Raw genomic sequence first — 20,442 nt, forward strand, 5'->3', positions numbered from 1 at the left:
GTGCACACGCGTGTGCCTGTGTGCACACACCTATGTACACACCAACTATTGACATTTCACAATTCACTGTCTTTATTCGAGGATTCCTCAAAACAATAGGCGCTGACCTTCAGGCCACTGCTTGTGCCCAATCCAACCACTGCGGGGGTGTGCCCGCTCCGACCCAAGTGCTTGCACCTCCGAGCTGGCCGTGCATCCTGCCAAGGCGCACAGTCATTCTGGCTGGTGCTTTTTAATTGGCACATGGGAGAACAGCATGGCACCTTCCTTACCCTGGCCCCAGGAAATCAGAAAACAGAAGAAAAGGGGTAATCTCCCCAGTGCAGTCTCCCCCTGCTGCCAGGATGCGCATTTCGGGTCACTTCCGTCCGGGGCGGCGTAGCGGGCTGCCTCCTCTCACTTAACATTATTCCATGCGTGTTTCTCCGTGACACTAAATAATCTTTATAATTATCATTTTAACGGCCGCCCAAGTGAACACGCACCATCATTTACTCCCTGTTACCTATTGTTCCGCATTTAGTGGCTCCCATTTTTCACGCCTTTAAGCTGGAATGAACATTTTTATATAAGCGATTAATTTAAAGCAGCACGCAGAGACGACTCTCCATCACTAATCTAAAAATACAGGGTTTATATATTTACAACTCACATTTGATTATGAACTTTAATTTGAGGGTAATTAAGACATTTATATTCCAAACAGGCCCTCGACACCGAGCTCTTCCGGAGCCGGAGGAGCAAGCCTTGGCAGGTCACTGACGACAGCCCCGTGAGGCTAACACGCAGTTTGCGTAGGAAAGATAAGCTCCATGATCTCCGCTGCCTTGGAGCTGGGAGATCAGCCCCAGGACACAGGGCGCGTGGCCTGAGCTGACCAGCAGGCCCAGCATCACAGCGCATCAGCTCAGCCTCGCCTCCGGCCAAAGCTCACAGCCCATGCCATGGCTGTGTCCTGCAGGCTCCCTGGGCTCCTGCAGGCTCCCTGGACGCCTGCACCAGGCAGATGGGCCCGAAGGCGTGCAGCCACTCCAAGCTGTGTGACCTTGGCCAGGGTCAGACAAATGCAGTTCCTTGGGGTGGGGAGCAGCCCCGGGCCCAGGCTTTGCAGGGACACGCCCTCTGCCTGTGACTCTGAGCCCTGACAAGCCTCAGGCCTCAGTTTCTCAATCTGCTGTAGGACAACAGTGGCCTGGTGAGGCTGTTTAGGGGGGGTCAAGGAGAAGTGAGGAGAAGGTGGCATCTGTGCACCTGCGGAAGCATGTACCTGTCGATGAGCGTCCATGTCGCCCCTTAACAGACTCGGTGCACTCGCTGAACAAGCGCCCAGAGGGAGGAGGGACGAGCCAGGCCAGGAGGCCCCGCTGCTCCCCGTTCCCTGCACAGGACCCACTGCCATTCTAAGCAAAATCATTTCCTTGATGTCACCCACAGCAAGGCCACCACCCCCAGCACGCAGTCAATGAGGACCCTGCAAAGATGTGTCCCCCTTATGTGAGTCAGTCCTGATGTCCAGAAAGTGACATCTGAAGCTTTAGAAAGTGTCTTCCAGTCAACCCGAGGAGCTCATGGCTTCATCTGCCGCCAACACAGCCAGCTAACAAGTTCCTCCGCACCGAGTCTTTCCTATCGACGGGATGAAGACAGCCCAGCGCTGTGTGCAAGAAACAGCGACGCCGAGAAAAAACCCTAAGTAGCACCATTATTTTCACTAATAAGGAAATGATTTCTATATACTTAGCAGCTCCCTGTAAAACAGAGCAGAGCCTAGAATGTTTAATATTATTATTATTTTGCCGGTGGCAATTAATTCTTCTGATTTGTTTTATTAGTTTGATAGTTAGGTCCAGGATTCAGAATATCTTTCCAAACCAGCCGACTGATGTAAGAAAATTATTTCAGTGCAGTTCCTGGCAAATCGTGATGATGAATAGCGTGGTAGCACAAACTTATTCAGACACACATTTTTCAGGAGTGGCAGGGAAAAGTCTGAAAAATTACTAGTAAATTGCTTTTTGTAAAAATGCTCTCTCTTTCAAATTTTCCCCCGTCTGAAGGTCTTCTGCAGCGTGATGGCTCAGTGCCTTCTGAGCCACCTGGACCACAAAGGCAGATAAAGAAAGAAGCTAAGAGTGAGGGGAAAAGGTTTCATTTCCTTAGGGTGCCCCCATGGCCTCCCTGCTCTCCCCACACTGAGCCCTTTGTAGGCCTCTTTTGAACCTCTCTGGATAAGCACTCGGAAGGGTGTGTCACCCACCCGTGGCAGGCCTGCCCGACCCAGCCGCCGCCACAGCCCCAGAAGTACACGGTCACTGATGCTTTTCCCCTCTCTGCAGAGCTGCCCAGTTTCTTGAGTTCCACTAACAAAAGTCTCAAAACAGCCTCGCGCCCAGTGAAATGTCAGAACCAAAGAACTTGCTCACGGATTGCTCCAAACTGCCCCGTTGGTGAAGGCTGAGGACTGAATGGGGAGAGGGGCAGGGCGATGCTCAGGCCTGGCCCCCAAGGGGCTCAGCGCCCACCCAGCCCCCACATGTTCTTGGTGCTTCCCTCTGCTTTCTTCCATGTCTTAACTGCTGGGGCACACACCGGCCACCCAAGAGTGAAAGAGCAAGACAGTGGTTTCCAAGCTGGGGGACAGCGATGATCCCCCAGGTCCACTGGCAACATCTGGAGACTCTTCTAGAGTAGACCTTCTGACCACTGCATGGAGAGCAGGCTGCAGCTAGCAGCCTACACCCGCAGCAGGCCCCCACCAAGATGGACCAGCCTAAAAGGCCAGAGGGCCGCAGCTGAGAGCGCTGGTCTACTCAGACCCAGTGCTGCGGAGGCCTGCTCTGCTGTCCTCCAGCCAGCGTGGGATCTGTGGCCACGATGAAGGCTCCTTATCCATCAATACTAGTGGAGGTCTACAGAGTCCAGGGTCTTTGCTGACCTGCGCACAGAGGAGCGCGCCTGCCCCTCCCCAGGGGAGCACTGGGCCTCTCCTTCCTCTCTCCTGGGCCAACCACCCCATGGGTATCCTGCAACCAGTACTAATGCAGCAAGAACTAAGGGTGGAGGAGTGTCCTGCCTCTGTCTGTGGGTACCTGGTGCTACCACACAGCCCGGCCACACACCCTGAGTGTGCCCCATCTTGGAAGCCACGCAGGCTGCGGCCTGGCGAGCACTGGGAGGGGGGACCAGCCTGCTCAGGCCAGGAGGGACCCTCCTGCCTGCATCCTGACTTGAGGTGGGATGCTGACCAACCCACAGAGCTCCCCAAAACCGGTTTCCTCCTTGGCTTGGGAAGGCGGCAGGAAGGCACTGGCCGCTCACAGGCCCACTGCTCGCCCATCTGGGGCACCTGGGGTAGGGACGATGGTGGGGCCTGTCACTGGACGGGGCGGCACCTGAATGTGGCCTTGGGTCCAGGACCTGGCCACTGGGCACCTGCCCTGACACCAGCGGCCTGCACACCCCAGGACCCCTCCCATCTGTCAGCCTCTAGAACTTGAGGGGGGCAGCAACACCAACACACGAGCCACGTGCTCAGCTGTATTTGCTGCTCTAAGTTCCACCCTCAAGAAAGTTCTTCCATGTGCAAAAAGCAGCTGTAAATGCGCCCAAAAGTGAAGGCGCTTTACCCCACTGGTATTCCCCGGGGAGTTGTTGGCCACCTGCGTCTTTTTAGTTGCATTTAATAATTCAGCCCAGGATGAATTTGCATGATTAACAAAAAGCCTCATGATTTTATTTTCTTTCAGGATTTAAATACTGAAACAACCGCCATTGTTTTCATTTTCAGAGGTTCTGATCAAAACACAAAACTTGATTCTAGAATGAATAATTTCCTTTAAGGAAAGTATTTTCAAATACCACTCTGCATGGAAGCAGAGAAAGGAGGTGCCAGCGCCGGGTCTGTGGATGCCGGGAGACCCACGTCCTCTCCGCGGCTGCCTTAACCCCTCAGGCGCCAGGAGCCCGGGCCCACACGCGCCCACGGTGGCTGCCAGGGAGAGTCTGTTCCAGCCCCTCCCCACGAGCATCTGATCGGAGCCGAGAGTCTTCACTGAGTCTTTAAGAGAAAATAGCCATTCTCTTGAATTCCAATAATAGATTAATCACATCATGCTGAAAAAATAGTGAAAACCCAAGCGGAGTCAGTTGCATTTGGGAAAACCACCTGCCGCCCACTGGCGGGGCGAGGGGGGAAGCAGGCGCGGCCCTCGGAAAGGCGCGTCCCCCGGGGCCGCAGGCAGTTGCTGGTCTCTGCGCCTGAACCTGCCAGCGACCCCCAGTGACTTCCAGCCCCCCAAGGGCCACCCTCACTGTTCGACAGTAACTCAGGCGGCCTGGCAGGCAGGAGCGGTGGGGCTGAAAGCAGGCGCGGCCACCTGTGCGCCCCCGCTGACTCCCCTTTGTGTTTCCCCACGCAGGCACCATGGTCAGTAAGGAACCCGGCAAATGCACGCTGGCCACGCCGGAGAGCGACGCGGAGCCCGCCGCCTGCCTGGCCCTGGAGATGAGGTACGCCCTGGACCCCGACCGGCAGATCAAGAAGCGCAACAAGGCCCTGCAGGTGCGGTTCAAGGACATCTGCGAGGCGCAGAGCGAGCAGAGGGACCCGCAGCCCGGCCCGGGCGCGCCCAGCGAGCGGCGTGAGCCCAAGCCCGCGGCCCACCGCGCCGCCTACCGCAAGTACATGACGGTGCCCGCGCGCAGGTCCATCCCCAACGTCACCAGGAGCACAGGCGTGCAGACCTCGCCGGACCTGAGAAAGTGCTACCAGACCTTCCCTCTGGACCGCAAAAAAGGGAGCCTCAAGGGCATCCCGGCTGCCGAGGCCTTTAAGAGCCAGGACAATGGTTTCGTGATGGATGCCAAGGCGCGGGAGGGGGCCCGGTGGGGCGGCCGCGTGCAGACCACGGCCGCCTTGGTGTTGCGCTCCGAGGAACACGTGAACGCAATGGGCCCGACGGGGGCCAACTGCGCGGAGCCCTGCAGGCCCCCCGAGGCCCACAGCTGCCGGGACGCCCCCCCGCAGAGAGCCTCCCGGGCCGCCCCCCAAGAGCCGGACCCCCAGCTGCACCGGAGAGCAGAGCTTGACCCCAGCACCCCGGACGCAGAGGAACCCACCCCGCTGGCCCCCGGGAGGGTGTTCAAAACGGAGGTGGCCACCGTTTACGTGCCCGCCCCCGGCGGAAGGGCCTCCGAGCCGGCCTTGGTGGACTCGCCCGCAGACAGCCGGGGGTCCCTGAGCCCAGCGGCCAGTGAGGCGCGCAAAGGGGCAGCGCATCTCAATGGGCTCCAGGCGCCCCCGGGCGCGGCGGCTGCCTGCTCGCCCCCGATGCAGTGCCTGTCCCCCGAATGTAGCGAGCAGACCCTGCAGACTCGAGCCCCTCCGGGCGAGGAGGGCCAGCCCTGCGGGGCGGACGTGGCCGCCGGGGAGGAATGCCAACAAATCGTGCCTCATACAGAAGTGGTGGACCTGAAAGCACAGCTGCAGGTGATGGAGGGCCTGATCAGCTCCAGCCGGGAGACCATCAAGGTGCTCCTGGGCGTCATCCAGGAGCTGGAGAAAGGAGAGGCCCACCGGGAAGGGTATGTATCCTGCGTTTCCCCCCCAAGCCCAGCAGGCCCCTCCCGCCCAGTCCCCCCATCCCTCCAGGCCAGGAAAGCCCCAGCAGAGCGCGCTCAGGGGTCCCTGACGGCCGGACACGTAGGCCCCCTGGTTGCCCCCGCAGGGTCACCTGCCGTCACTCTGCATGGGGCTGGCGGCCTCGAAGCCAAGTCTGTGTATGTTTTGAATGAACTGCTGCGTCTTTCCTGCGCATGTGCTAGGAGGAACCGTGCGCGGTGTTGATAAGGGGTCGCTCGGGTCCAGTCCAGAATGTCTAATCTCAGAAAGAGGCTGCTCGTCTCTTAGGAATCATCTTGTGGAGAAGTTCGGTGGCTCTGAGGAGCAGATGGGGCTGGCTGGGCTCTCCTCGTCCTGCGCGGCTCGCAGGACCTACAGAGCAGCAGTGTGGCGTCTCCCCTCGCCTGACGCAGAAGCGAGGTCTGTTCTAGACCAGCCCTGCCTGAGGGCGGGGGCAGAGGGTCTCCAGGCCTTGCTCTGGGGGTGCAGTTGGCTGCAGAGGACGGTGCCGAGTTAGCCTGATGACAGATCACAGGGCCTTGTTTCCCATCTTTTGAACTTGAAATTGTGCAGCAGCAAATTTAAAAACAGATGCCCTAGACACAGGACAGTCTTGAGTCCCGGCGCTGGGACTGGCGACTTGGGCCAGGGAAGGAGCTGAGTCCCCCTGTACCTGCCTGCACTCCTGGAAACGGAGCCCAGGGCCCTTTGGGCCTCTCTCCCCCTGGCAGGCCTGGATTCCCTTGGCCCGTTGCGCAGGACGGGCTGGGGCAGTGCCCCCTGGCCTCAGGTGACCACTGTCCTGCCCTCTGTGGGCTCCTGCCCCAGGCTGGGCGAGCCGGCAGCTGGCATGTAACAAGACAGGAGACGCACTGTGGGGGCGGCACACAGCCCACGCCTTCACACCCGCCCTGCTCGCGACGCTGTGGCTGGGTCACATGGCCGTGCTGCAAACCGCCAGGTCAAGGATGCTCCAAGGCAGCAGGGAGCTCAGCTGCAGCTGACCCCCCCTCCCCGCCCCACACCCACGTACAGTGCGCTGCATGCAAGTGGCCGGTAATGGTAAGCAAGAAGGGCTGCTGGCCGGTCCCAAGCAGCCTACAGCAGATGAGCAGGAGACTGACGCTAGCGTGTTTTCAGCCTCGGGTCTGCATCTCATTTTCATCCCATTTCAGTCATTTAGACTCGAGTATGTGATTCTCCCATGAGGACCCAGAACGGGCTCTCGCCCAGCTGACCACACTCCTGTGGAGACAGAGGCCGACCGGCACCCCTACTGTCGACACTGCTGTAGTGAGGGCACCAGCTGAGGGAGGCACCCACATTACCAGCCGGAAAATAAAATGCACCCCAGGGCATAGCGCCCAACCCACGTGGCCGGGCTGGAACGTGCTGGAATAAAACCCGAGAGGCTGAGCCCCGGGTCAGGCACGGAGACGCCTCCTTACACTGGGAGACAGCGGGGACCTCAGTTTCTCGGTCTGTCAGTCAGGGAAGGGGTCTCTGGCTTGTGCCCAGGTGGGGTGCTGGTCCGGCGACTCAGGCAAGGGCTGCGCCTCGTTTCTTCACCTGCAAGTTGGACAGCGTGACCCGCCTTGCAGATGGGGTGTGAGGGTGACATGGGGTGACCTTGAGAGCACCCACCCAAGGCCAGGGCCATCTGGATGGGGTGATGCCTGATAGGGGTGAGTGATCGTCTTGCTGGCAGCAATGTGGGGCGCCGGCGTCTAGGGGACACTTAGCAGCTCTGTGTTGGGGACCCTGCTGTCAGTCACAGGCCGCCCTGCTCCCAGCACTGTCCTTAAAACCCCTGAGTTCACTGAGGTGGCACCACACGTGGCTATTGAGATTCAAACTCCAATGAACTGCGAGTGAACATGCAGCTCCTGTGCCCGCTGACAACACTTGGGGCAGCTGCCGCCCAGAGCAGGCGCGTGCCAGCCACATGCCCTTCACGCTGGGGTCCGACGGGGCAGAGCGGCTCGTCCCTAGGGACCGGGCCTCCAGCGGGGGAAGAGGGCTTGCTGCTTGGACACCAGCCCAGACAGGCTCATAGCCCAGGGCCGGTCTCTGTCCTGGTGGGGGCACATCTTCCCCTGAGCACCTCGCTGCGCCCTGTCCCCAGGTAACAGTGAACCCAGTAGCTTGACCTGGGCCACGCTGATGGGGCCCCTCTTGCTCAAGGTCTGGGGTCATTAACTTGCCCCAAAGTCAAATTTCTACGCCCTTTCCTATGTCAAACACATGAGAGGTGGGCAGATCCCCCATCACTCTCCCAGCCCGGCCCCTCAGAGTCAGGCAGAGCTGCAGAGACTGCTTACAACACGCCTGGGACCGGCCTTCGCTGGCCCCCAGGGTGGCTGTAGCACTGCTGAGCCCGTCTCAGCCAGCTCACAACATCCTCAAAACCTAGCATTTTGCTCCTCCCAGCAAAGGCTTCCCCAAGGGCGAGGCCAGGACCCCGCTGGGAGGAGGAGCTCCTTGTCGGGTGTCCTCAGCTGGGCTGACTAACAGGAGCTGTGGTGGAACCAGGAACGCACAGGCCTTTTATCTGATGTACTTAATTTGCAACAGGAAGTAGGTGTTTTCATTAAATCTCCCGGTACAAAACAGCAAAACTCACTCTACAGCACGGGGGTTATTATATAGTCATTATGTAACATGACAGAGAATGTCATGACTAAGTTAAAAATACCCGTGGCGTTTTCCGTGGGAAGTATTCTAAAGTCAATGAAGCCTTCACAGTGGGAAGTGCACAGGCCTGGGCACAACCCTTTCTGCACCCCTGGGAAGCAGAGGGGCACCTGTCTGGCCTGGAAGTTCCTGCATGAAGCGTCCAGAGAGCACACTGAGGAGCGGCGACTGAGAGCAGGTGACAGGTTTCCCCGTGTCCACACGACACGGTGGCCCGAGCCGAAGGGGTGTGCGGCTCGAGTATTACACCAGGGAAGGCCGGGAAGGACGTGCCCTGAGCGGGGCTTGTGGCTCCTGAAGTCCACTGCAGAGAACCCTGCACAGGACTCTGTTCCGCAGCGGAGTTTGTGCAAACTCCCTGGTGACCCACGGGAACTGCAGGATCGGGCTGGCCAGGCGAGCTCTCTGAGGTCATTTTGACTCGAGGCAAAACTTCTGTGTCATCAACCACGACCACATGCAGGAGCTCCCAGATGATATTTCATGATATAAATATATTTATATTCATTAATCCCGTCTGCTTACATAGATTTCCAAAAGGCCTCGGCAGAGGAGGTTCTCAGCGCAGGCGGGTTACTGAGTCCTGGTCAGTTTCTAGGACACGGGAAGCTCAGACCACCACAGGCCACCTCCGGAGCTCCCGGCAGGAAGACACACTGGACAGGGCGGGCCTGAGGAGCCCCAGCAGGATGCACCCATAAGCAGGGGCTATGTGAGGCCCATTCAGCGTCAGGCCACTTGGAAGGTCCAGGCAATTCGTTGAAGCCGCTGGCTTTGGGCAGCGCAGACGGCGTTTGCTCGATCTGCTTGCGTGGATGCCAAGAATTGCCTGCTTATTCCCAAGTCCTCAGTATTATTCTAGTCTCTTCCCAGGAAGTTCAGGGTCACAGAGGCCCCTTAAATAAGCCACTTCTGCAGCCGAGGCAGGCTGAGAAGGCAGATGCAGACCGAGTGAAAACCCCAAATCCGTAGAACAGCTGGAGTCCCCAGCGGACACGGGTGGCAGGGCAGGGGGCCTGCGTCCCCCAGGCTGCGGGACTCACGGGGCAGTCAGTGGCCTCGGAGATGCACGCCCGGCAGGGAGACAGCCGAGGTCCCCACACAGTGTCTTGAAGGGCTCAGCATCCGGTGACAGCCTAATCATACCCTGCTGTTCGGAGAAGGCCTGAAAACAAACTCAGAGGCGTGCCCCATGGTCCGGTCCAGGGAGGGCAGGGTCTGCAGAGCCCGGAGGGAAGTGTTCATCACTGCTCCCCCAGCACCTGCCGCATGACCTGCAGGCAGGACAACGGGGGGGGGGGGGGGGCAGCAAAGCCGGCGTAGACAGAGCAGCTCCGCGGCTCTGCAGCTGTGCAGGCTCAGCGCAAACCCGACGCCATCCCCGACGGGAAATTCCTGGACAGCAAACCAAGCCCAGGTGACAGCTGCCTGCAGGGAGGGCCAGAGGGCGGTGAGTGGCAGTCTCTCCTCCAACCCTGCTGCCCCTCCCAGGGTCTTCATCGAGATCCTCTTCAGGATGTCCCGGAGAAAGGGTTTTCCTCCGTGGTGTAAGGCCGCTTCTCTTGGGTCCAGAGGCATGGAAAGAAAAGCTCAGCCAGAGTGAGCCCCGAGATCGGGAACCCCGAAGGCAGCACCCAAGGTGACTTGGGAGCAAAGGAGATGGAAGGAAACAAGGCAGGAGGTGGCCGCCCAGGCTCACATCCTGCAATCAGGGGCGAGCTGGGCGCCGTGAGCCAGCCCAGAGTGGCCAGTGCCAGCCAGTGCCTTCTCAGGGGCACGGGGCACTGATTTTGAGGACGTCAGGGTGAGCTGCCTGCAGGGCGGATGTCGGCCACTTTGTCCTGCCAAGGGCCAGCGGTCCCGGAGGCTGTGCCGTGCTGCCCCCTCCGCGGTGACCCAGCGCCACCCCCGTGGGTAGACGCAGTCCTGGCAATCCCCGCATGAAGCCCTGCATGTCCCCTGAAAGTCCATTGATCAAACAGGTGGCGGCAGACCTGGCATGAGCCGCTGCTGGCCGACTCTGGCTTCGTGGTCTTGTAAATGCCGTGACCACGCTCAATGGGGCGGAACATGGTGCCAGGGGTGGGGCCGCCAGCCGGGACACCCATGTGGGGTGTGCTCCAAACGCATGCACCTGCCAGGCACAGCACCCCCGCCATGCGGGCAATTCCTGCGAATAAGGCTCCGCTGTCCTGCCCGGGGAGATGAGAGGCCACGGTGTGTGTGGCCTGGGGGCCACGCACCTGCTTCTCCGAGCCGAGCTGCTGGGGACACTGCCAACCCGGGCCTCGTCCACCCTCTGCTGACAAGCGGCTCGGAAACAGGCACTCCTCAGGAGGATGTCAGGAGATGAGAGATGTCTCTAGTTTTCTCTAATTATCCACGCTCAAACAGAATAAATACTGCATCACAATTACGGAGAACGCATAAGGGGACAATTTCATTTGTTTAAGTCACAGAGCAGAAAGAACCACCAAGGAATATTGTGCGCCGCTGCCGCAGGCAGGCACAACCATGATGGGCTGTGAACATCCCAGAGCCAAGGGGCATTCCTGGCGGGCGAGGTGGTCCTGTCTCAGCTGGCCGGGACACCCTCAGGACGGAAGACCGGGCTGCTCTTGCCGAAGCCCACCCACTTGATGGAGGCGAAGCTCTCACCAGGTGAGCCGGAGCGGCCCCCTCACGGCTTCTGTCCCCCCAGGCCTCTGCCGTTCTGAGCTAGTCCCCGGGCATCTGGCAGGACACATGCACCCCAGAAGGTAGGCGTGGCGAGCAATGTCAGCGAACGGAAGGCGCCTCCCGCGTGCCCTCTTTGAAAGGGGCGAAAGCATTAGCACCTCGTTTCCCAGCGCCCTTGACAAACCCACTTTGGCGTCTGCACACGTGTGACCCTCACTGGCCGCGCCGCAGCGGCCGACCGAGGCCAATGATCCCTTCTCCTTCCGGGGATGAGGTGATGAGGAGCAGAGAGGACTGACTGGGGGGCTCCGTGGTCTGCCCCTCTCCCTGCTTGGGTGGGACTGTGAACCTCTCTGAACCCCAGCTTCTTCCTCTGTGCGGGAGAACTGACCGGCTGGCGGGAGGCTTCTGCTGACCGAATGGAAGGCGTGTGGGGCCCGTCCACGGTCTGCCCTGGGGACAGTGTCGTGCCCCTGAGGTGCCTGGTTTCCGAGGAACAGCCTCCCCTGCTGCCTTCCGAGGCCGCCTCTGCCTCCAGGCTCCAGCCTCTTACCAAGGGTCAGGGGTTACGGGGTGACAACTTCGCGCTTTGCCCTGGTGTTCAGAGGAAGTGCAGGGCACGCTCCGTGGGGCCTGGACACGGGCACTCGTGGGCAGAGGGGAGACGGGGTTGGTGCAGCACGTCCTCAGCTGGCCTCGCCGAGCTGTGTCTTCCAAGTGAGCCCAAGGAGAGCGAGTGTCTCTGTCCCCTCTGAGGACAGAGACTGTGTGGAGCTGCAGAAACCCGCCTTCAGCCACTCGGCAGAGTTTACAGAGAGAGAGAGAGAGCAACACGCCCTTCGGGGAGTCACTGCTGACACCTGCGAGTTTCTCCTCGGCCCTCATGGCCCCTGTCGCTTCCCCCAGGCCATGCGCCACCCCAGAGGGCCACCTCTGGCCTTCCATGGGGCAACCCTTCAATGCAGGCAGGAAATCCGTTTTTTCTTCATTTCTGTTGCTATAACAGCTTCCTTCTATCTGTGACAAGATATGCAGGTTCCACAGTCCAAGTGACCATGTCTTACGATCTTGAAATAGAGGCACACAGCATGGTCCTGCCAGCATTTTCCTCGTTTCATACCTAGTCTTTTCCGTAGCTGATATTTATATAACTTTGTAACTGCTTTTTAAGTTCTTGAAAAATAATAAGCCTTTCCACCCTTAATCTGAAACACGAAGCAAGTATATTTGTAAGAACATATAACACATTGCAGATTCTTGCTTTGGGCTTCGTGTAGGTATCACACAGACTTGAAAATGTAATTTAAATAATCTGCCTGTGCAGAATGCCAAAGCAGATTTCAAATACCTCCCCAGTCTTTTGAGTTGGTAGGTGAATAAAAGTCTCACTGTCAAGCCACCAGGCAATTCAAACACCCCATTTGCAGGTAAAATGAGCAATTCAAGGCATGACAAGAACATTTATGGAATTTATGGATTTGTGTCCCAGAATTCGAATATTTTTTAAAAAGGAGAGATAAAATGCAAGTCATCTTCAAAGACTTTTTTTAGGATCCCATGCAGTTTCTGCTAAGCTGCACAAAAATTGTTTGAACCCTCTCACCCACTGGATCTGAGGGGTCTTTCCAGGAAGGGAGCTTCTCCAGGCAGGACACCCACAAAGCCCATCTACTTTGGGCACCTCCAGTCTGCACTGTTGTACTTAATCCCCCCAATAAAACTGCAAGAAGGGGAATGCTCTCGAGCAGGAGACCCAAGCTTGCATATGCAAAGCAACACCCCAAGGTCCAAAGGCTGGTGGACAGAATTCCATCTGGACAGCCAGACCCGCCCCTCCTCAGAACAAGGGAGACCTGTCTTCTGCCCAGAATTTGAAAGCAAGCGCTTTTGTTGTTACAGCAAATCTGGGTTCTTCCTGTTACTTGGAGGGGCTGTGGCCGAGACCAAGTGATGTCCAGGCGAATTGCTGTCCTGCCACTGGGAAGAAGGAAGTAGCGGAGCACCCCCCCCCCAAGGGGTCCCACTTACAAGGAATGTTGGCCAGGGCCGGCACTCAGTAAGAGGGAATTCAGAAAAACCAAGGCCAGTGATCTTGAAGTCCAGGGACTCAGTAGCTCACAAAAACCCACCCTCAGCACCTTCCTGGGGAAGCCCCTCCAGCACCTTCCCGCCGGTGACGGTTGTGAGCTCACGGAGGGACCACCGTGGACATGCCGCCTGGCGCAGGCCCCACCTGCCGGCCGAGGTCACGGGAACTATCAGTTGAAGGGGAGTTTCCGACACGACGTAAAAATAAGTATGTGTGGGTTTAAAAGGACACTCAGGGAAACTGAGCCCCTAGGTAAGGAAACGGGCGTGTTTCAGAGTAACGTGAGCGACGCTTTTCCTACGCCATCTCCTTGGTTAAATCTGGAAACGCCTCGGCCATTGCTGGATAACGAGAATTTCATAAATGACGACACCACGTTCTCACAATTATAACCTTGAGCCACAAGAACACGGAAAGGTTGGTCTAAAATCCAAGTGCAGACCTTCTGCCTCCAAGCTCAAAAGCTTCCCGAAGAATACCTGCTGATTTAAAACAGTGACCCAGCTACTCTTAAAAAATTACATCAAAAGAAACAATAAATCAAAGAGAAAGGTCTCTGTGGATATTTTCCACTGACCCACCAGCCGAGGCGCCAAGTCGGGCTTTCCAATCAAACCGTCTGAGTGAGACGCAGGGTGACAGGCCCAGAGCCGGAGAAAATGGCCTGGACGGGAGTCTCGTGTCCACACGCTCCAGGCTCACGCCCACCCCCATTCTAGTGTGGTAGCCAGAGCCCCCAGATTTCCCTGTCATTAATTTTCAACAAATTATATCCTAAGCTTTATCTCTCCTCCAGGAAAACAAGTTCATCAGCTCGGCCTCTGCTCAGCCCTAAAAAGTTGCTTTCCTTATTAACTGTCCCTCCCTGGCGGCCTCTGGGGCGGGGGCCTGCCTGACATTCTCAGTTTGCAACTTCGCAGCTCTTGATTCCAAGAATTTAAAGAAACTCTAAGCTTTGCCCTGTTGGTCACCTAACCAGGCAGTCTCCACCACAATAATTAAATTCTTCTGCAATTTTCTCATTATCATTTAAGATTACAAAAATATGCGCAGAGAAGCCTCTGAAAGAAGCTGGGCCCTCGGGCAGGTGTCCGCTCTGGCCACGCCGGCGCGCGGGCTGGCAGGAATAGCGCGCGTGGGGCAGGGAGAAGGCATCACCTTTCTGTCATCAGCGCGGCTGCGTGGCGGGGGCAGCCGCGGGGAGGCGGGGCAGGGCCTGCTGTGGCCAGACGGGCCGAGCCTGCTGCAGGGGAGGACGAGGGCTGAGCTGTTTGGTTGCAAATATTGGTTCTGAGTGTAGCCACTGGTACTCTCGTGCTTAGGAATTCTCTCTGGTGTTATTCAGGAAAATATTTCTAATCATGCTCATAAACTATTTTGAAGATGAAAAAAAGAAAGGCAGGAGGCTGGGGTCCCCGCTGAGCCCCAGGCCACTGGAGCGGGTGTCCGCCCTGGCTGGGGCGCTCATGTGGACCCACCAGGACTGTCACCTTCACCCCCCGCAGTGAAAACAAGTGTTAAAAGCTCCCCTGGCGCCAGGGCTCTGGGGAGCTCAAGGCCAGTGCAAGGTCACTTGCCGACACCCACTCATCATGAGTGGGGTGTTTCGTGAAGGATCGCTTCCAGGATAAAGACGTGACATCGCTGGAGGCGGGGGGTGCCGGAGATGGGGTTTGCTGGAAGAGGGGGTGCTGGAGGTTGCGGTGCTGGAGGTGGGGGAGCTGAGGAGGGGAGACTATGCCATTTGTGTAAGTGACGGGGTGCGGGGAAGCGGGAGGCGATGGGCCTCTCCCTCTGGTGTGGAGTAACTTTAAAGGGGGTGATGTTCACACACTCAGATGCCCTCGCCTGACCCGCAGCGGCCGTCGCCCACTGCCCCACCGTCCGTGCGGGCGCGCAGGGCAGCGCCTCGGTGGCCACGGCGGGCTCTCCTGCTCATTCTTCACTCATTTGTTCATTCACTCTCATCGCTCAACAATATTTCTGGAGCAGCCGTAAAATTTCAGGCCCTGCTGTGCCAGTTCAGCAGGGCACAGTCAAATCTCTGCCCTGTGGTGCTGACTTCCAGTGGGAGAGACACAGACTGAAAGCAAAACAGTCACGTAGACGGATGTCCTGTTCTGTGGGACGAGGGTCGTGCGGACGCCGAAAGCACAAGGCGCAGGCCCCGCGGGCGGGAGAGCCGACAGGTGTGACGCGGCCCCAGCGGGGCCCCGGGGAGTGCCCCAGCCGGACTGTGACTGGGGGGAGGCGTGTCCCCACCACCAAGGTGACTCCGCAGGAGAAAGCCACCGGCGGGGGGCTTGGACTGGCCAGGGGGCCCCTGAGCTGGGCCAGAGCCGAGGACGAGGGGCTGCAGGGTGATGTACGTGTCCCAGGACCGGCTGAGACGCTGCTTCCCTGGGGAACACGTGCCGTAGACTGTAAGTCACCCCACGAGGCCCCCCAGCAAAGGGCGCAGGCTGAGATGTGGGATCCACTATGACCTCACAGCCAGGATGATGGCGAGGGCCTTATTTGGGTGGATTTACAACCGGGTGCTAAAGGGACAGAGTTGGAGCCCCAGGCAGCAGTAACCAGGGGAGCGGTGACACCTGTGTCCAGGGCTTCGCCTTACCGCGAGGTGCCAGAGGGCGGCGTCTCGTGCCTGGCTCTGGGAACTTGCGGCAGGTACAATTTTGGGATTTTGCCCCCTGGTGGAAATGACCCTATAAGATGGAGTCAAGCGGAAAGAAAAGACCCACTAGGCCTGGGAGTGGGCTGCAGACCTCAGCGAGCTTCCCAGCAAGCCGCATCAGCCCCGGGCAGGCTCCCAGGCTGACACCCACTTTTTCCCAACTGCATTTGAGACCCTAATGCTCGAGCTAGTGGAGGAACATTCCTTCTGAGTGCTAGCCTGGCTCCCAGAAACTAGAGGACCCCAGTGGAGTCGACCGGGCCAAGTCTCGGCCATAAGGACTGTCTGGAACACACACTCTCTCAGGAGGCGCGCGTGAGTGTGCAGACAGGAAGCGCTCTCCCCAGTCTCAACGAGCACTGATCCTTTTCCCCAGAAAGAAGGTCTGTGTGGACGGGGCAAGGCAGTCCTTGCAGGGGTTACTCTTACTATCCAAGCTGACATCTAAAGGTGAAAGCAGGAGAAGTCAGAAAGCAGGGCCATGTGAGATGAACGCAGGTTCCCATGCTCTAAGTGCAAAGACGCAGTGATTAGACCAGAGCCACCTATGCATCACCTCGACGCGGACCCCACCTGCGTGAGCCAGGGATCTATTACACAGCCACAACCACGGTCTGAGTCTTTCAGAGTTTTATTTAAGTGTCAGCTAAGAGCTGCTAAATCTCACCGGAGCAGGGTTCAAGCCGACACTCAGATCTACTAAACAAAGGCACCTGCCCTGTTCCTTTCCTTTCTTCATTGGCGCGTCCATCATTCCCCGCATCTGCAAGCCCGCGCTGCCCCTCTCCTGTGGCCGCCACAGCAGCTGCTGCTCAGGCAGACAAAGCAAACCAGGGCGCACCATGGAGGCGCAGGAGGCCAGACGCTTGGTCCAGGGGCAAGAGAGCTGGCTGGGCCCTGTGGGCTGAGTGGGCTGCCAGGGCAGAGGGGGCTGCCACGCCTGCAGACCACCAAAGCGTCAGAGCAGCGAGCCCCCTCCATGCCCCAAGGCTGGCTTTTAAAACAACTGGCTTTGCCTGTCTGGGGGTCCGAGGCCACGAAGGAACAAAACGCTCAGCTCAACGCGGCACGTTGGCCACCAGCTAAACGGCGGCTCCTCTGAGCCGTGGGGTCAGGGAGACCACGCCGTGACGGCCGGCACTGCCTTTGAATGAGCACTGCGTGATGGAGAGATTTGTTAGAAAATCAACTTCCTATTCTTTTAACAAACTTAAATGGACTGTCCCCAAATCCTGGTATTTAACAGCTCGCGTGCATGAAACAGATGTAATCGCGTGCCCAGTGACACCCGGGGAAGGCAGATCCACCTCGATTACTGCCCGACCGCGTGAAGTAACGCCTGGGGCGGTGTCTGGCAGGCGCGGGAGAGCAGGCACTCAGGAACCAGCCCAAACTCCATGGCGGCCGAGCCCGCGGTGCATCACCAAGGCAGCGACCTGGATTAATTTTCAGAATTTAATTTCTGCAACAATAGTTGTCGTATCATGCATAAGCCTCTAATTAACGTTAATTTGAGAGTATTAAGTGGAAAAGCCCTTTAAGAGGCTGACTTAAATGATGACTCAGCTACCAAGAAGGGGCAGCTGAAGCCAAACCCTGAGCTAGAGTGCAGACAGGGAAAAAAACGGCTTTGGCACCCGGTGAGAAAGCTGAAAGAACAAGAGATCCAAATTAAGAGAATAAATTAAACAAATGCTTAAAATCATCGCTCAGAGCAGCGACGGTGCGTTCTCTCCCCTGCAGCGACAGCTCTAGCCAAGAGGCCAGGCTTGTCCACAGCTCAGCCTCTGTTTCCCCAGTGACGACTGCACGTCCTGCACGCGACCAGGGTTCTGAGATCAGAGTGAAAGGGTCGCCCCCGATGTCAGCATCCCCCAAATGCCCTACTTTCACATGTGGGTGATGGACTGGAACTCTCCAACCCTTGAAGGGATCTGCAAACCAGCCGGGGGTCCCTGGGACCCCGCACAGGGGCCAGAGCTGAGAGCGTCAGAGGGCCCAGGGCTGCCTCTGCTGGAACAGGTTGCAGAGGGGAGGCTGCTGTGCTGAGAATGAGAACCAGGCGCGCCAGCCAGGCCCACCCAGGATGCAAGAGGAGGGTTCTCCCTTGGGAATTTGAGGTCTTATGGAGAAAACAGCATCCAGGGGCTGTCGCTGCAGACACAGCACATCAAGGTCGAGCCAATAATCCAGGACAATAATTACCGTTAAATACCTTACACCTCGTGGCCGCCTGCCAGCCGCGCTTGGGCGGCGGAACTTGGATGGGCACAGTAGGAGACGCGGATTTTCCCTCTCCTGACCTTTGAAGCAACGAGTTTTTTGTTTGGACTCAGAGCTCTAGTGCTGTCTCGGGCCATCTTCAAGGTCTCGGAGACACGCAGCAGCGTGGCCATGTGGTCAGGAAGAAAGCTTCACCTGACCTTCCTCTGACATTTCTCGGCGCCCTCTCCTACCACCTCTCCTGGCTATCTCGGATCTCCTGCGACGCAGTCGTGAAAAGGCAGGCGCTATCACTCCTGCTCCCGGGACAGCCAGGGAGCAGCTCAGGCCGCCGTGGCAGCCAGTCCTGCTCATCGCGACGGCTTTGCTAGAGGAACTGCTCCACCACCTCTGTCCAAAGCCCTCCCTTCTCTAACTCTCTTCCCAATTAGCTCTCTGCTGTTGACCTGGAGCAGGGATAGCTGAGGACTTCCGCACCCCAATTTGCCACGAATGGTTTTTTACAATATAATAATACATAAATCTAATTTTCTATTCGCAATTTTTTTAATGGGAACTGAAGCACTGGAGCAGATCCCTGCAGAAGGGTCCGGTGAACAGCAGCCAGAGTTAAACTTGAGAATCCCAGGTCACTAAGGAAAGGCGGCCCCAGTGTTTTCTTTGAATGGAGGTCCCCTGACGAAGCTCCTACGCGGTCCCCCGGAAGCAACGCCACCGGCTGTCCTGACAGAGCCAGGTCTTAGAACGAAGCAGAAGTGGAAATGGCTGAAACTGGACTCCACCAGAACTGCCTCGTGAAATCAGCTTGTCCAGATCCTTCTGCTCTAATAAGTCCAAACAACAGCTCCTCCTGCTCCTTGGGCTTCACAAAGCCCGTGCTCCTTCTATCCCTACTATCTCCACAGCTCATGTCTGGTCTTCTTTGCCCTTTAATAAAGCGCATCCCACCAGGGAGCAGCTGAAGGTCATCCAGGGAGGAGTGGTCCTCCGGGCTGGCCCCAGGGCAGTGATCTGGAGGGACAGGTGGCAGGAGGGCAGAAGAGACGGCACCTGCGTGCTCACTGCTGTCCTTGGTGAGGGTTGTTTCAGGGTGTTTGTGCTCCCCCCCCCCAATTATGACTATTGTTAAGAACAGAAATACAAATGACAACTAACTGCTGGGACAATCAGTAATGAGTGCTACAAAGATTAAGGCATTGAAAATCCAGGCCGTAGTTCAGTGAGCATCCTTGTCCTCGGCAAGGTTCAGAGAGCTGCTCTGGGGGAAAGTGAGGGGCAGAACTTCCCGTAATTTATACTTTCATTTGTCTTTTACACTCACTTGGCATTTTTCATTAGGTTTTTCTGTTGTTGGACTTCAATATGAGAACAAAAGACTGTCATTGGGTCAAATTAAAATTAACCAAGCACCTAGAGTGCAGCAGACTCTGTGACCAGTGTGGGATTTTATTTTTTTTTAAGATTTATGTATTTATGCATACAGGCCAGAGATGCGGGGGTGAGAGGATTCACCAGAGACAGAGTGGGGAACAGAACAAGCAGATTATCCGTAAAGTACACTGCTGAGGGGAGCTTCATAGTGCAGTGCTTAACCCCTTGCACCACCAGGGAGGCCCCAGTGTGGGATTTTAAACCTATGTAGGTAAAGGTCCTCAAAACCAACGGGAAGAAAGCTTTTCAGAGGTAGCAGTGAGCCTACAGACCAGAAAATTTACCCTTGTGACCAAGATGTTGTTCCTCTAAAGTCTTTATATCCATAATCTCAGCTCTCTCTTCTCCAATCCTCTAATCACAAAAAAAAATTCCAAGACTTACTCTCACTGGAGAAGTGTCAGTGTCAACAGTTTAAAGTTTCTGTGCTGTTCCTCACTAGAGGAACCTCACTGTTCCTTTCTAGAGCAGCCTAGAAAGATAAGCATTCTGTGTGTGGTTTTTATGACTAGTTTCCAAGGGAGAGAGAAAAAGTAGGGAAATTCCATAACAGCACTGCGTGTTCCCTGTCCTATAGAAAGAACTTATCTGTTTCATCTATATTTGGAGGACATATCCATTCAGATGCTGCAACACAATTATTAATGTGATCATAAAATTATCAGAGGAGCCAAACCCTGCAGCTTGGAAGCTCCAAGGACAATTAGATGGATTATCAAAGCAATAAGCCCAACGAGTGCCATCATCCAAGCCTCTACTGGGAACACCCTGGGGCTTAATAGTATTCAGCAGGAACGCCTGGACTGACACTAGCCAGCCCGTGACAGAGCGATGCGATACCGGGGTAACACTGCAACGTTTATCCACAGCTTAATTTCTCAGTGACCTCCAGTTCTACATACTGTCTGTGGAGACTCCCCACATTTGAATCCTTTAAAAAGAAAGGTCTAGGGCCTCCCTGATGGCGCAGGCAGTTGAGCGCCACACTGTGAAGCTTTCTGCAGCCTCTGCAGTGTGGGTTCGATATCA

The 20,442-nt window shown here is 56.9% G+C and overlaps 2 protein-coding genes across 12 annotated transcripts in view; one reads left to right on the forward strand and one right to left on the reverse strand.

The window, feature by feature from the left end:
• Nucleotides 1–20,442, reverse strand: part of DOCK1 (dedicator of cytokinesis 1) — a gene marked incomplete at both ends in the record, with an annotated part of 334,004 nt that overhangs the window by 164,845 nt on the left and 148,717 nt on the right. The gene's annotated exons all lie outside the window — the stretch shown is intronic.
• The window catches only part of INSYN2A (inhibitory synaptic factor 2A), a gene marked incomplete at its 3' end in the record, with an annotated part of 32,537 nt that continues 16,506 nt past the window's right edge, over nt 4,412–20,442 (forward strand). The window contains exon 1 of the mRNA XM_084245687.1: nt 4,412–5,583. Coding sequence (XP_084101813.1) covers nt 4,424–5,583 — 1,160 coding nt within the window. The 5' untranslated portion in view covers nt 4,412–4,423. The remainder of the gene's footprint in view (nt 5,584–20,442) is intronic.

The sequence above is a fragment of the Talpa europaea genome, assembly GCF_964194135.1.
Source record: "Talpa europaea genome assembly, chromosome: 10".
Lineage (NCBI taxonomy): Eukaryota > Metazoa > Chordata > Mammalia > Eulipotyphla > Talpidae > Talpa > Talpa europaea.